This window comes from Salmo salar, chromosome ssa12 (assembly GCF_905237065.1).
Source record: "Salmo salar chromosome ssa12, Ssal_v3.1, whole genome shotgun sequence".
NCBI lineage: Eukaryota > Metazoa > Chordata > Actinopteri > Salmoniformes > Salmonidae > Salmo > Salmo salar.
The window spans coordinates 60,604,960-60,619,178 of record NC_059453.1 but is presented as its reverse complement, the minus strand read 5'-3'; the positions used below and the strand labels follow the sequence as shown (position 1 = coordinate 60,619,178).

The window sequence follows — 14,219 nt, the reverse complement described above, 5'->3', positions numbered from 1 at the left end:
GTGTCAATAACCTGTATATATTCATTATATATGAAAATAAATGACATATTTGACAATATTTAAGTGACATTTGGCTTTTAAAACATGTTCCAAGGTCCAATAAATGCCACCAATGCGAATCACTGTATACGGAATACATATGTGGCTCCCTGTGGCTCAGTTGGTAGAGCATGGTGTTTGCAACGCTAGGGTTGTGGGTTCGATTCCCACAGGGGGCCAGTACGGAGAGAAAAAAAAATGTATGAAATTAATTGAAATGTATGCATTCACTGCTATAAGTCGCTCTGGATAAGAGCATCTGCTAAATGACTAAAATGTAAATGTAAAAATGATATTGGCTTATAGAGCAAACACTATTCTTGGTTCCGCAGTAAAAGTATTGTAGGTGAAAAATATGGGTTGTTTATGAATTCTAAGAATCCAATAAAAAGGGATGAAAAATGTAGGTGCTGGATTTTAGGCCGGTAGCAACCACCACAGGGTGTCCGTTCAGAACACTAGGGAGCAGTAGTTCCAGTTCAAGGGTTTAATGAAGATCCACATACAACACCACTTGCTGTGATACTAATTGTGGTTATTTAACTGCATGCACAATAAAACATCAGAAAGAAAACCACATTTTTCTAAGGAGGTAGAATAAGCAGTGGTGGAAAAGTACTCAAATGTCATACTTGAGTAAAAGTAAAGATACATTAAGAAAATGACTCAAGTAAAAGTAAAAGTCACCGAGTAAAATACTACTTGAGTAAGTCTAAAAGTATTTGGTTTTGAATATACTTAAGTATCAAAAGTAAAAGTATAAATCATTTCAAATTCCTTATATTAAGCAAACCAGAGGGCACTGTTTTATTTTCATTTTTATTGACGGATAGCCAGGGGCACACTCCAACACTCAGACATCATTTACAAACAAAGCATTTGGCTTTAGTGAGTACGCCAGATCAGAGGTATTTTTACTTAAGTACTTTACACCACTGAGAATAAGCAGGAGACAAAAAACGGTTGGTCATCAGAACGGAAACTAGACTGCCTGAGGCCCTGCCTGGTCCGGTATTACACTAAGTCCCGGGAAAAAAGGCTGCTGATAGGCTAATAAAATTATGATTGCCAAGACCTTACTCCAATAAAAAAAAATATACATTTGGGGTCTTGGAAAGGAGAAGAGCTGGCCGATTTTACAGTAGGGAATATTTAGTAGGGTCTGTATCTGGGTGCCACAGTAAAAGTATTGTAGGAAATACTTCGTCGGGTATATAAAATGTACATGTATGGTGTCATTTCATGGGGCTTTGAATAATACGCAGTGTTGCTGGCCTTTTACTCCACCCATTCCGTTGGTGGCCACAATTTGAAGCACTGTATATGTAATACATACTGGCTTATGCCAGGGGTTCTTAAGTACCCAAATGAGAAATTCTGTTTTCCTGGGACCAAAGCTTATGAAAACATGCAACTAGACGTAAATATTTGTACATTTCATTGCCCTTATGCTTAAAACAAATGCAATATAGACAAAAACAAATTACAATTAAATGAAATACCCATATAAATAGCAATTCATGCTTATTTTTCCTGATTAAAAACACTTAAATATCTGTCTAGGTTGGAACTGTTACTGTTAAAATACAATAAATCATTTTAATTCTGAACGGGAATAAACTGATTGATCACATCACACAGATGTATAACAGAACACACACACACACAGAGTCCTAATCAGAGGTGTGTGGCTGGTTTTCAACAAGCATGTCTTTTCTGTGCTCAGTTTATTACAGTGCAACCCTGAGGTCATGCTCAGCTTTGAGTCTGTTTCTGTACTTTAAAAAAAATGTATGCCAGAGTTGAGAACCCTGACTCGCATAGGTATGTGGTACCAAACTGGATCAGAACATTTACTGCTTTCTTAGTCAGGCAGGAGACCGCTTCCTGCTGTAGATAAGCAACCCAGAACTGTGTATGTGTTTGCCTCAAAAAGCATCTTGCTTCAATCAGTTTAACAGCAACAGCTCCAACCTAGACTTGTTTTCAACAATAATTTCTACAGTAAGATGTACAGTAGACCTGATAATTTTTTGTCTTCATATGTACCGTTACTTAGGGTTGCACTAACATTAGCTAGCTAGCTTTGTTTGGCTACCGTTAGCTAGCTATTAGCTGTGTTCAATGGGATTGTTTTAAAGGGAAACACATCTACTACTGAGAGAGACTACTCCCTTATTTATGCTTGTCATCACTTGTTATAAAATGAAAACAATGCCTTGCTAGCTGACTTACTTTCCCACTGTCTAAGCACTGTTTCCTGAAGCATTCTGCCCTGTTCTGGCAAAAACTATTCTGGGTGCCACAGTAAAAATGTTGTACGGAATACTCAGTAGGGTCTGTAGATCCTTCAGTGTATCCTTGCTTATTTTGATGTCAACCTCTCCAATTACATGCTGCTCATTTGATTCAGGTTTCATAGAGCTTACAATTTCCTCATCTGATAAACCTCTACTAAGACTGTCTCTAAGTGGTAGTATTCATTCCCAATATCTTGGGTGTCTGAGATTTGATTGAGCTGCACCACTGACACTCCATCATATGAACTCATGGCTATATCAGGATGAAGATCAGAAACAGGTTCTTTGTCATCAAGTGTGTACATTTTGCATATTAAGTTGGCAGTCTGTGGCTCCTCTGAGCAGTTGACATTCCCTTATTGAAATTCTCCACAGGTTTTGTACCCGAGCCTCACTTACATTCTCTGTTTGTACCATTTTGTTTAATTTCACCTTGTCACTAGCAACAGAATGTGTTATTTATATTCTTGTCCCACATATTCCTAAGATTTTTGACACTACGTTTAATGACAATTGGTTTTCCAATTGGCCATTGCAATGTTTTGCCAAATTCATCCCAAAATTGGAAATCAAATCTTTAATTATGCTGCATAACGGAATGTATTGACATTGAAATAGCATGTTAATCCTAAAAACAACTTATTGGGGGGGGGATTCTTAAAATCCCCCCCCCCCTCCCAAAAGAAATATTGGATTTAAGTTGTTTTGTAGTATGTATTGTTCAATGTGACATCCATGGTTAAATAAAGTCCAACTTTGAAGTACCAATTATCTATATACAAAAAGTGTTTTATTATAATGCATTATAAAATAATGGTTTATCATGGGCATAATTAATGTCCAAAAGCAGGGGCAATCATGGGCCATAAAGGCAACCGGCAGTAACTTGAACTTGGTTGCCAGTCAAAGAGCTTTTTGCTACAAATGTCAGTCAGGGAGAGACTAGTAAATTGATAAAAGATAGTGCACCGTCAATGTTGAATGGTCGAATGATGACAAAATAATGTGTAGCCAATGATAATAATATTGGTACTTATTCTGATTCTATGGATACCACTACTCAGAAACTTCCTGTTGGAACTGAATTCCCAACTCTGAAGAAAGTGAAGTTAACAGAATGACACTGATAGGATTAACAGTATAAATCTTTATTTCATTATTTATTCATTTCTAAAGAGAAACTTTTTCCTTTTAGAACCACAATATCTAAATACATATTTTAGAAACATTTTCGATAGTACGTAACACATCAATAGATCCGTACAAAAAACAGCTAACAAACTAACCATGAAAGAATGTTCAACACAGCGTCTCTTTCACAGTAAAAAGGGAGGCACCAGGGGAACGTTGTGGTCTGTTGCTTTGTGCCTTTAGTTGACTTTCTTGTTGCCCGGGTAACATGTTGAAGTCAATAATATAAAGCCTCAGATCCTCTTTGATACTATGCCCAGTCTCTCCCTCATCTCATATCAGCACCAAGTCCAGTGATGTAATAAATTAATGAATAAATAGGGCTCTGTGGGCCAGGGAAGGTCAGAGCTTTCCAGAGAGAGGGTGGCACTGGGGGCCCTCTCTAGTCCTACACCTGACTGATGATCTCAGAGTCGTCATCCACAAACCACTGCACTGGGGGCCCGTCCGCTGCCCCCTGGATGACACGTCTCTGGGGAGCCTGCAGATGGGACGACAAAAACAGGGAACATTTATTTCAATGTCTGTTTTTTCAAGTCAGTACTAACAGAGTTAGGCTTTTAAATATCACAAGCAATAACATTATTGGAAGTTCATAGTATGGAGAGAAGGCAACAAAGTAGATCATTGTAATAATGTTTCTACTGGCGGTTCCCTGCAACCCTTCAGGGCCAGGAGTGAGTATACTGCCCTACAGCAGACACCAAGGGCTCAGCTGCTGTATTACTCAGTTCTCACAACACCAGGAAGTTGGATATACAAATATGATGTTAAAGGATGTGCAGTACATAGCACTGTGGTATAACTTCACCATTGAGAGCTCCATAACGAGGTCATAAGAGTTCAAAACAAATCCAAACTTTATTTGACTTCAGCCAGTGTCTGAAAATGCTTGGCATTTAGGTTTTAGCAGCTGATCCACAACAAGGGTGTGTCATTTTTCTCTACAGTGAGCCACAATGTGACTCAGCGTGACACTGTATGATTCAGGGGTGAGGTCGACGATGGGAGGGCCACACGTACAGTATGTTCACTCCCACACTGCAGCTGTCTGAACGTCTCTCAAACCTCCTTTACTTGCTGTGATCAGACCATCCCCTGAAAATGAAGAATTGCTGCTACTACTACTACTGCTGCGAAATATTAGATCCAGTACTGTACTACAGCTGCCCATGCTTTTTCAACAGCTGGCAATATAAATCTTTCGCTGAAGGGTAGACAGTAAATCGATACAGGAATGTGGCACCTGGGTCTTCCTCTCATGCATGAACATTCCCACACCTTGCCCTCTGGAGAATTTTTTTTTTTATAAAATAAAAAATAAAAACTCAGGATACCCACTGCCTCTCATATTATAATAATTTCAAGGTCTTTAAAAAAAAAAAAAACATCCCCCCCCCTCAATCAATCAATCAATCAATCTATCTACACACAATACCCCATAATCACACACATCCCAAACAGGTTTTTAGACACATTTCTTTTGCAAATGTATAAAAAAATAAACTGAAATATCACATTAACATAAGGATTCAGACCCTTTTCTCAGTATTTTGTTGAAGCACCTTTGGTAGCGATTACAGCCTTGAGTCTCCTTGTGTATGCTTTGCACACCTGTATTTGGGGAGTTTCTCCAATTCTTCTTTGCAGATCCTTTCAAGCTCCTGTCAGGTTGGATGGGGAGCGTTGTTGCACAGCTATTTTCAGGTCTCTCCAGAAATTATTGATCGTGTTAAAGTCCGGGCTCTGGCTGTGCCACTCATGGACATTCAGAGACTTGTTGGCTGTGTGCTTATGGTCGTTGACCTGTTGGAAGGTGAACCTTCACCCCAGTCCGAGGTCCTGAACGCTCTGGAGCAGGTTTTCATCAAGGATCTCTCTGTACTTTGCTCCGTTCATCTTTCCCTCGATCCTGACTAGTCTCCCAGTCCCTGCCGCTAACAAACATCCCCACAGCATGATGCTGCCACCACCACGCTTCACCGTAGGGATGGTGCCAAGTTCCCTCCAGACGGACACTTGGCATTCAGGCCAAAGAGTTCAATATTGGTTTCATCAGACCAGATAAACAACTCTCAGACCATGAGAAACAAGATTAAGGTCTGAGAGTTTAGGTGTCTGTTGGAAAACTCTAAGCAGGCTGTCATGTGACTTTTACTATAGAGTGTCTTCCTTCTGGCCACTCTACCATAAAGGCCTGATTGACAGAGTGCTACAGAGATGGTTGTCCTTCTGGAAGGTTCTCCCATCTCCACAGAGGAAGTCTGGAGCTCTGTCAGTGTGAGCATCAGGTTTTTGGTCACCCCCCTGACCAAGGTCCTTCTCCCCTGATTGCGCAGTTTGGCCGGGCGGCCAGCTCTAGGAAGAGTCTTGGTGGTTCAAAACTGCTTCCATTTAAGAATGATGGAGGCCACTGTGTTCTTGGGGACCTGTGTTCTTGGGGACCTTCAATGCTGCAGACATTTTTTGGAAACCCTTTCCCAGATCTGTGCCTCGACAATCCTGTCTCAGAGCTCTACGGACAATTCCTTCGACCTCATGGCTTGGTTTTTGCTCTGACATGCACTGTCAACTGTGGGACCTTATATAGACAGGTGTGTGCGCCTTTCCAAATCAATTGAATTTACCACAGGTAGACAATCAAGTTATAAAACATCTCAAGGATGATCAATTGAGTCTCATAGCAAAGGGTCTGAATATGGTTTAGTATTTTTAATACATTTGCAAAAAATTCAAAAAACATGTTTCCGCTTTGTCATTTTGGGGTACCGTGTCCAGATTGAAAGTCATAAAACAGGTAGGCATCCCTGGTCCTGGAGTGCTGCAGGTACTTCATGCTTTTGATTTAACCAACCTGGAACACCAGGAGTGCTGAATTTAGGCAATCACTGAACCGATCAATTAATTTAGTAGGTCCGTGTGGTGTCTAGTTGGGACAAAATCCTGCAGTACCTGCGACACTCCAGGAACAGGGTTGCCTTCCCCATCATAAAACGTGCTGAGACGAGTATCATTGAAGAGTTGCGTGTTGTCCTGTCCTCACATAGTTTGCTGACTAGTTCATGGAGGTAATACTTGTTTGTGTGTCAGGTGTGATTGTGTTCTACTAAACTGTGCGAGTTTGGCAAAGTAAGTTAACTTGTAAAGACCGCATTAATATACGACACAAACATTTTAAAAAGAGTTCTGTTGATTCCATGGAACTTGCAGACGGGCCTGGACACAGCACCTCCGTATCATCCATCTTAACTGATTAGAAATCCCCTTCTCTAAAGCCTGCGGTGCACAGACTGACACCGACCTGACAGTAATATAATCCAGTGATATTCAGTTACAGGGAACCTGCCTGGTGCTAACAGTAATTCTGCAAAGACAATAAAATCAAATTGAGCAACTACAGTTATTTAGAGAGTGAAGTGCCATTGTGGCAGTTTACCTGTTCATGGTACTTGTTGTGCTGGGTGAGAGGTGACTGTACACTCCTCACCCTGGCCGCGCCCTGTCTGTCCAGGGAGCGAGGTCTGAACTGTTTGCGCTGGTGCCAAGACTTGAGCTCTTCGTTTACCACCTGCTGGGGGAGGCCTCTGGAGGGGTGGTGGGGGTACTCCCGGAGCGAAGGGGCGCGGGACAGTCTGATGTGAGGGGGCAGGGACCTGAGAGCCCGCTGGGGGTGCAAAGGGGCCTCCTCGTACCAGTGCTCATACTGGCTGGGGTGACAGGGGAGCGGGTTGCCATGATACAGCCTGGTCATGTCCATCTCTGTAGGGTAGACCATCCTGTCGTCATAGTAACCCCTGTGGAAGCTGGGGCTGGACTGGTGCTGGGGGTTCTGGTAGAAGCCGGGGCCTGGGGGGTACGCCATTGGTCGATGATTGTCATTGGGGCTGGAGTGTTGGTACTTATAGGTGAGCTGAGACTGCCTGGGCAGGTCACAAGGCATCTCACGACATGGTGAACTGGTGTAGGATGGGGCAGAGTGTTCAGAGTTACTGTCCTCAGTCTCAGAGCTGGAGTGGTATATGGGATTTCCGTAGCCTCCCCTCTGGACGGGGGACTCGCCTGGAGACGTTACCACGTAATCCGTTAGTAGCCTCCTGGGAACACGGGAACGTCCTCGATCCTTATCTAGGTTCAACGGAGGCTCACTGTTGGGAAGTCTAAAATATTACATAGAAGCATTACAAACAAGGATAACAGTACAAAACTCAACACTCATTTGTAAGATACAGTGAGATAGTCTCAACATTCAAGCGGTGTGGGGACAGTGTGAATGAGATATACAAATGTTGGACAGTGGTGTTGTGTGACTGAGATGTGGATGTCTTACCTACCTTAGTTGAATGCACTGACTAAGTCGCTCAAAGAACCACTACCAAAATGTAAATGTAAAACGTTTTAATGTGCTTACCTGAGAGAGAGCTGGCGGCGAAGGTGCATCTCCGGGGTGGATGGGGCGCTGTTGGACTGGGTGTAGCTCAGTTTGAGATGGGAGGAGAACTGCAGTGTCAGGGCCGTGTCTCTACAACAGGCTTCCACAGGAGGCAATACAGGGGTCGTGGCTGGACTACTGCAGAAAGGTAACAACATGGACAGGAAGGAGAGAGAACTGGGTTAATAAACCCTGAAGATGTTTTTATTCAGAGGAGAGCCATGAGTTGGCCAAATGAGTGCGTGTACTTTGCACGCTTGAACCTGTTCCATGTGCCCTTGTATCAGTCTATTTGAGCTTTCACTCAAAGACGAGTCGCGACTTGAATCAGAATGTTCCCAAGTAATATCCTCCCCAAAATAACAAGGTACGTATTAATGCCAACTTGAGCGAAACCACTTGAAAAGGAACTCTCATTTTTCAAATATCAAATGGAGTTTAAGTTTCATATAAGTGCTGCCAAAGCAGATTCCTGATCTTGTGGTTTCTCCTAAAGGTAGATCTATTTGGGTTCAACTATGGAGCTGCATGAATTCAAAAATTCAAGTTATTCTTATATTAGGCTACATGGAAACAATTACCAAGCCATAATGACTTGTGTTTAAGAGAGCTTTCAACCCGTGAAGCTTTAATTATAGCCATTCTTGGGCTTTCCTGTACAATAAATTCAAGGGTAGTGTTCATATAAAATTACAGGAGGCACAGTGGGTTCTCCCTTGGCCTTTACCTTGACTTGCTGCTACCAGAGCGTGACTTCTTCTTGGTCTTCTGGTAAGGCTGGTCCAGACTGGACTCTGTCCAGGGCGAGTGCTCGATGGGAGGGGGCTCCAATTCCAGGCTGGTGTTGAAACGGGAGTGTAGCTCCTCCAGGGTTGGGGTAGTAGTGGGAGGCTGGTGGGGGCTAGGCCCAGGGGGGTGTGAGGGGTCTGGGGGAGGCTGGGGAGGATCTACTGGTCCTCCTAGGTGAGGGAGCTCCACGGATGGTTGAGATGACTGACTAATCACCTCTACTGGAGAAAAGTAACGATACAACTGAATTCAGAGTGTTATTAGGTACTTTGGTGGTATTGTCATAGCATGCTTATTCATATAACTTTTACAAGAGAATTTTTTGCAATGTGACTCTAACCTTCGTCGAGCAGTGCCGAATCCGACAGAGAGCTATCATCAGAAGTACCCTGATCTGAAAACAAAAGCATAGCAAACAACCGTATTAATCCATGAGAAGGGCACTGGAATTCCATTCCTCTCAGGTCAGAGGGGAAAGATCTCAATGTTATTTTATCAGTTGGCCAGCAGGGCGGAGCTCACCTCTCTGTGTGCTGGTGCAGTCTGGCCGTGGTGAAGACCGCCCGTGCTGTAGGCGCAGCTGAAACGCTGTTTCCTGCAGTTGTTTGACTTTCATGTCCTCACGCTTGCACTGCTGTAACCGGCTTCTCTTCACCGCCTTGCTCTGGTGTTCCTCACAGCACAGTCTTCGGACCGCTTTGTATATCTGCAGCTGCAGGGATAGCTCAGCTTCCACAGAGTTCAGCTCAGAGTTCTACAAGATGTGACAAAAGGAGGTTGGGCAAACATGAGTGGCTGAACATCAAAGATCTCTTCCTGGCTCTTACGATGAAAGAAGCCTGATTATTGATGGGCGGTGGCAAGGAAGGTAGGGCGATGGCTTGAATTGAGAAACATAATATTTCTCCAAGAGGAACCACGGGAGTGGCCTTCAGTACTAAGTACACCTGTGTGTGTGGCTTTTACAACTACTGTTAAAGGGATAGTCAGTGTAAATTACAATATTGTCCATGCCCAAACCCTGTCAGGCTCTTTACCACTGCTCCCTGTGGGATGCTCTGCTCGTCTAGTTTAAAGGCAGCTCCGATTCGTTGACGGATTTGAGGCGGCTTCTCCCCAGGCAGCAAAGGGTAGTCTGCAGACAGCCGACCAGTCAGCTCCTATATGACATGGAAAAAAGACACCAGATGTAAGCTGGTTCAAATGTGAGGAATCATATTCTGTTAATGCAACGCAGCAAAAATAATGTACAGTTCATTCAGAAAGCATTCAGACACCTTGACTTTCTAATTTTGTTACGTTACAGCCTTATTCTGAAATTATTAAACTAAAATTTCCCCTCAATCAACACACAATACCCCATAAATCAAAGCAAAAAAGATTTTAGATTTTTTGCAATTAAAAAAAATAAACCTGAAATATCACATTTACCTAAGTACTCAGACTTAACTCAGTACTTTTGATTCTTCTTGGGTATGACGCTACGAGCTTGGCACACCTGTATTTGGAGTTTCTCCCATTCTTTTCTGAAGATCCTCTCAAGTTCTGTCAGGTTGGATGGGGAGTGTAGCTGCACAGCTATTTTCAGGTCTCTCCAGAGATGTTCAGGTTCAAGTCCGGGCTGCTCAAGGACATTCAGAGACTTGTCCCGAAGCCACTCCTGCGTTGTCTTGGTTGTGTGCATTGGGTCTTTGTCCTGTTGGGAGGTGAACCTTCGCGCCAGTCTGAGGTCCTGAACGCTCTGGAGCAGGTTTTCATCAAGGATCTCTCTGTACTTTGCTCCGTTCATCTTTCCTTCAATCCTGACAAGTCACCCATTCCCTGCAGCTGAAAAACATCCCCACAGCATGATGCTGCCACCACCATGCTTCACCGTAGGGATGGTGCCAGGTTTCCTCCAGACGTCATACTTGGCATTGAGGCCAAATAGTTCAATCTTGGTTTCATCAGACCAGATAATCTTGTTTCTCATGGTCTGAGAGTCCTTTAGGTGTCTTTTGGCAAACTCCAAGCGGGCTGTCATGTGCCTTTTTTACTGAGGAGTGGCTTCTGTCTGGCCACTACCATAAAGGCCTGATTGGTGGAGTGCTGCAGAGATTGTTGTCCTTCTGGAAGGTTCTCCCGTCTCCACAGAAGAACTCTGGAGCTCTGTCAGAGTGGTCATCAGGTTCTTGGTCACCTCCCTGACCAAAGGCCCTTCTCCCCAATTGCTCAGTTTGGCCAGGCGGCCTGCTCTAGGAAGAGTCATGGTGGTTCTAAACTTAATCAGTTTAAGAATGATGGAGGCCACTGTGTTCTTGAAGACCTTCAATGCTGCAGAAATGTTTTGGTACCCTTCCCCAGATGGGTGTCTCGACACAATCCTGTCTCGGAGCTATACGGAAAATTCCTTCGACTTTTAGCTCTGACATGCACTGTCAACTGTGGGACCTTATATAGCCAGGACTTGTGCCTTTCCAAATCATGTCCAATCAATTGAATTTACCACAGGTGGACTCCAATCAAGTTGTAGAAACATCAAGGGTGATCAATGGAAACAGGATGCACCTGAGCTCAATTTCGAGTCTCAGAACATTTATTTTTAATACATTTTCAAAAATGTCTAAAAACCTGTTTTTGCTTTGTCATTATGGGGTATTGTGTGTGGATTTATGAGGAACATTTTTAATTGAATCAATTTTAGAAAAAGGATGAAACGTAACAAAATGCACTGTATGTTAAAGGAATACTTCGAGATTTTGGCAATTAATCCCTTTCTCTATTTCCCCAAAGTCATATGAACTCATGGATACCATTTCTATGTCTGCGTGCATTTTGAAGATAATTGCTAACTAGCGTTATCGCAATGACTGTTAGTCTGTTATCGTAGACTTCCAGTCATTGCATTAACACTAGTTAGCATTGGCTTGCGAAACTACCTCTAACTTCCTTCATACTGGACACAGAGACATACAAATTGTATACATGAGTTCATATACACTGAACAAAAATATAAAACGCAACATATAAAGTGTTGTTCCCATGTTTCATGAGCTGAAACAAAAGTTTTCCAAATGCACAAAAAGCTGCTAAAACTCATCCCCAGTGTGTGGGCCTGGGTGGGCCTGTGCCCTCCAAGGCCCATCCATGGCTGCACCCCTGCCTAGTCATGTGAAATCCATAGATTAAGGCCGAACAAATTTATTTCAATTGACTGATTTCCTTATATGAACTATAACTCAGTAAAATCTTTGAAATTGTTGCATGCCTGGGGCGGCAGGTTGCCTAGTGGTTAGAGCGTTGGGCCAGTAACTGAAAAGGTTGCAAGATCGAATCCCAGAGCTGACAAGGTAAAAATCAGCCGTTCTGCCCCTAAACAAGGCAGTTAACCCACTGTTCCTAGGCAGTCATTGTAAATAAGAATTTGTTGTTAATTGACTTGCCTAGTTAAATAAAAGGTTAAATGTTGCGTTCAGTATACATATTATATTAGTTAGTACTTCAGAGTCAAATCGGTCCCCATTCCCTCCAAATCTACCAAGTTTCATGAACCCTCATTGAGTTCATTTTTATTTTCCCTTTATTTTGAAATATTGTAAAAAATAAAAAAATAAAAAAACTATCCTGCCTTACATGCTGGGACATGGAAATTGTTCTCAAGTGTTTGTTACGCAATGCTGCTTTTCTATAGTTCCTACTCTTTCACAACACATTCTTAAAGCCTCACCGGCCCAGTGTATTCATCTCACTGGTCTACCTTCTACCAACACAAACTCAACCTGAGTGTGAGAAAGTGCATTATTGATTTCATTTGGGAACAGACATAACACTGTGTTTGTTTTGTGTCAGTCTAAATAAAAAGGTCTATTTTCTTCTCCCAGACACAGACAATAGTGTCAGAACGGTTGGTCATGTTCTGAGTCACTGTCGTGTTCCTGAGAGCAGGAAGAGATATCAGAGCCTCCTACCGGGCAGCACACCTTGACAGGACAAGTCCTGACAGGAGAGCCAAGCCCAATTTTCAACAGAAAAGAATGATCAGAACTGGTCTACATCCCAATGGCACCCTATTACCTACATAGTGCACTACTTTGGACCAGCGCCCTATGGGAACAGTGTGCCATTTGGGAAGCAGCCCCTCATAACAATGACAGATGAGACAGGGACATTGTCAGGGTTGAACTAGTTGCTGAGAGCCAGATATGGGAGAGATAATTTAGTGTTGTATAATAGGGAAACTTAAGGTCCATTGGCTGCCTCCTAATTGCCCCAACTTGTCTTAAAGCCCAACAAAACAAACCAAAGCCTTTCATTTTAGGCTGTGGGCAGTACTTATTGCCTCAGTAGTTTCAGAATGCCAGGCAATTATTTCATTAACATCTCAAAATAAAAACTCACTAGTCTTGACAGTATCAGTTTAGTATATTAAGTTTCGTATTGGCCTCTGTTAGAGCTTGATTAACATCTCTCTATGAAAGACGCGCCCCCCCGGTCATGGTTTCACTGATGGGGAAATTCCCACTAAAGTCATGGTGAAAATGGCCTGAACCCTAATAGCGGAGTGAGTCTGTGTGTAACATGTGTCTGTACCTAACGTGTGTGTCCTATATCCAGGGGTACTCACAGCCTCTCGGATGCAAAGCTTCTTCAGCTCCAGTAGGCAGAGCTTTAGCCGGTCTTCCAGTGACTGGTGCTTGAGCTTGACGGCCCGGGTGTGAGTGGTCACGTCCTTCATAATGGTGGCAGGACTATCAGGGCCTGGGACACACAATGACAAAGAGACTACTGTGAAATCTAAGGATTGAAAACAGCGAGGTTATAGATAGATGGACACAATTTTTGGGCCCAAGTTTTCAATTGGTAATGCTTGCTTGTCAATTTGATATGGTTGCAGCTGTATCACACAGATAACCCAACTGGTTGGAAAGAATAAACTATGACCAAAAAACAAAAAAAGGTTGCAATCCAAATGCAACCAAAAATGTTGCTCCAATCCTGAGGTTCTGCCCATTCACGAGCAGCAACGTTGAAGATGGTGAGCCAAGATGACACCTGGACAAGACATGGTTCTCTTAAGACACAACGAGTGTCTGTATTCATACTATTAACTGTTTTATTGACCGATACTGAAACTGTCATGAAAGTGTGATAGGATCAACCTGGGAGTGAAACCAAGGTGATAAACAATGTGGTTGTCCTACAGAACCGCCGGAGACTAATGACGACTGGGTTACATCCCAAATGGCACCCTACTCCCTACATAGTGCACTACTTTTGACGAGAGCCCTGTGGGTAGCCCAAAAGTAGTGCACAATATAGGGAGTAGGATGCCATTTGGGACGAAAACCCTGAGTTCATTCACCAGGCTACTAATGTCTCCAGGCCAGCTGCATTGTATGTCACATGCTTTCAGAGATTATCAACTCAATCCCTGCAGGTACTGACAGACAGAGGTGAAAGCCACCAGGGGTGTGACGGGGAAATAAAGACGT

The 14,219-nt window shown here is 43.0% G+C and overlaps 1 protein-coding gene across 4 annotated transcripts in view; it reads right to left on the bottom strand.

The window, feature by feature from the left end:
* Nucleotides 1-3,471: 3,471 nt before the first annotated feature.
* The window catches only part of LOC106565419 (innate immunity activator protein), a 42,349-nt gene continuing 31,601 nt past the window's right edge, over nucleotides 3,472-14,219 (bottom strand). For 3 of the 4 annotated variants that reach the window (XM_014132529.2, XM_014132530.2, XM_014132532.2), the window contains 8 exons: nucleotides 13,352-13,485; nucleotides 9,786-9,908; nucleotides 9,271-9,502; nucleotides 9,089-9,142; nucleotides 8,687-8,969; nucleotides 7,939-8,097; nucleotides 6,967-7,687; nucleotides 3,472-4,011 (listed from right to left, as the gene is read on the bottom strand). In XM_014132529.2, coding sequence (XP_013988004.1) covers nucleotides 3,919-4,011; nucleotides 6,967-7,687; nucleotides 7,939-8,097; nucleotides 8,687-8,969; nucleotides 9,089-9,142; nucleotides 9,271-9,502; nucleotides 9,786-9,908; nucleotides 13,352-13,485 — 1,799 coding nt within the window. In that variant the 3' untranslated portion in view covers nucleotides 3,472-3,918. The remainder of the gene's footprint in view (nucleotides 4,012-6,966; nucleotides 7,688-7,938; nucleotides 8,098-8,686; nucleotides 8,970-9,088; nucleotides 9,143-9,270; nucleotides 9,503-9,785; nucleotides 9,909-13,351; nucleotides 13,486-14,219) is intronic. The other variant, XM_014132531.2, reaches the window with a different exon arrangement.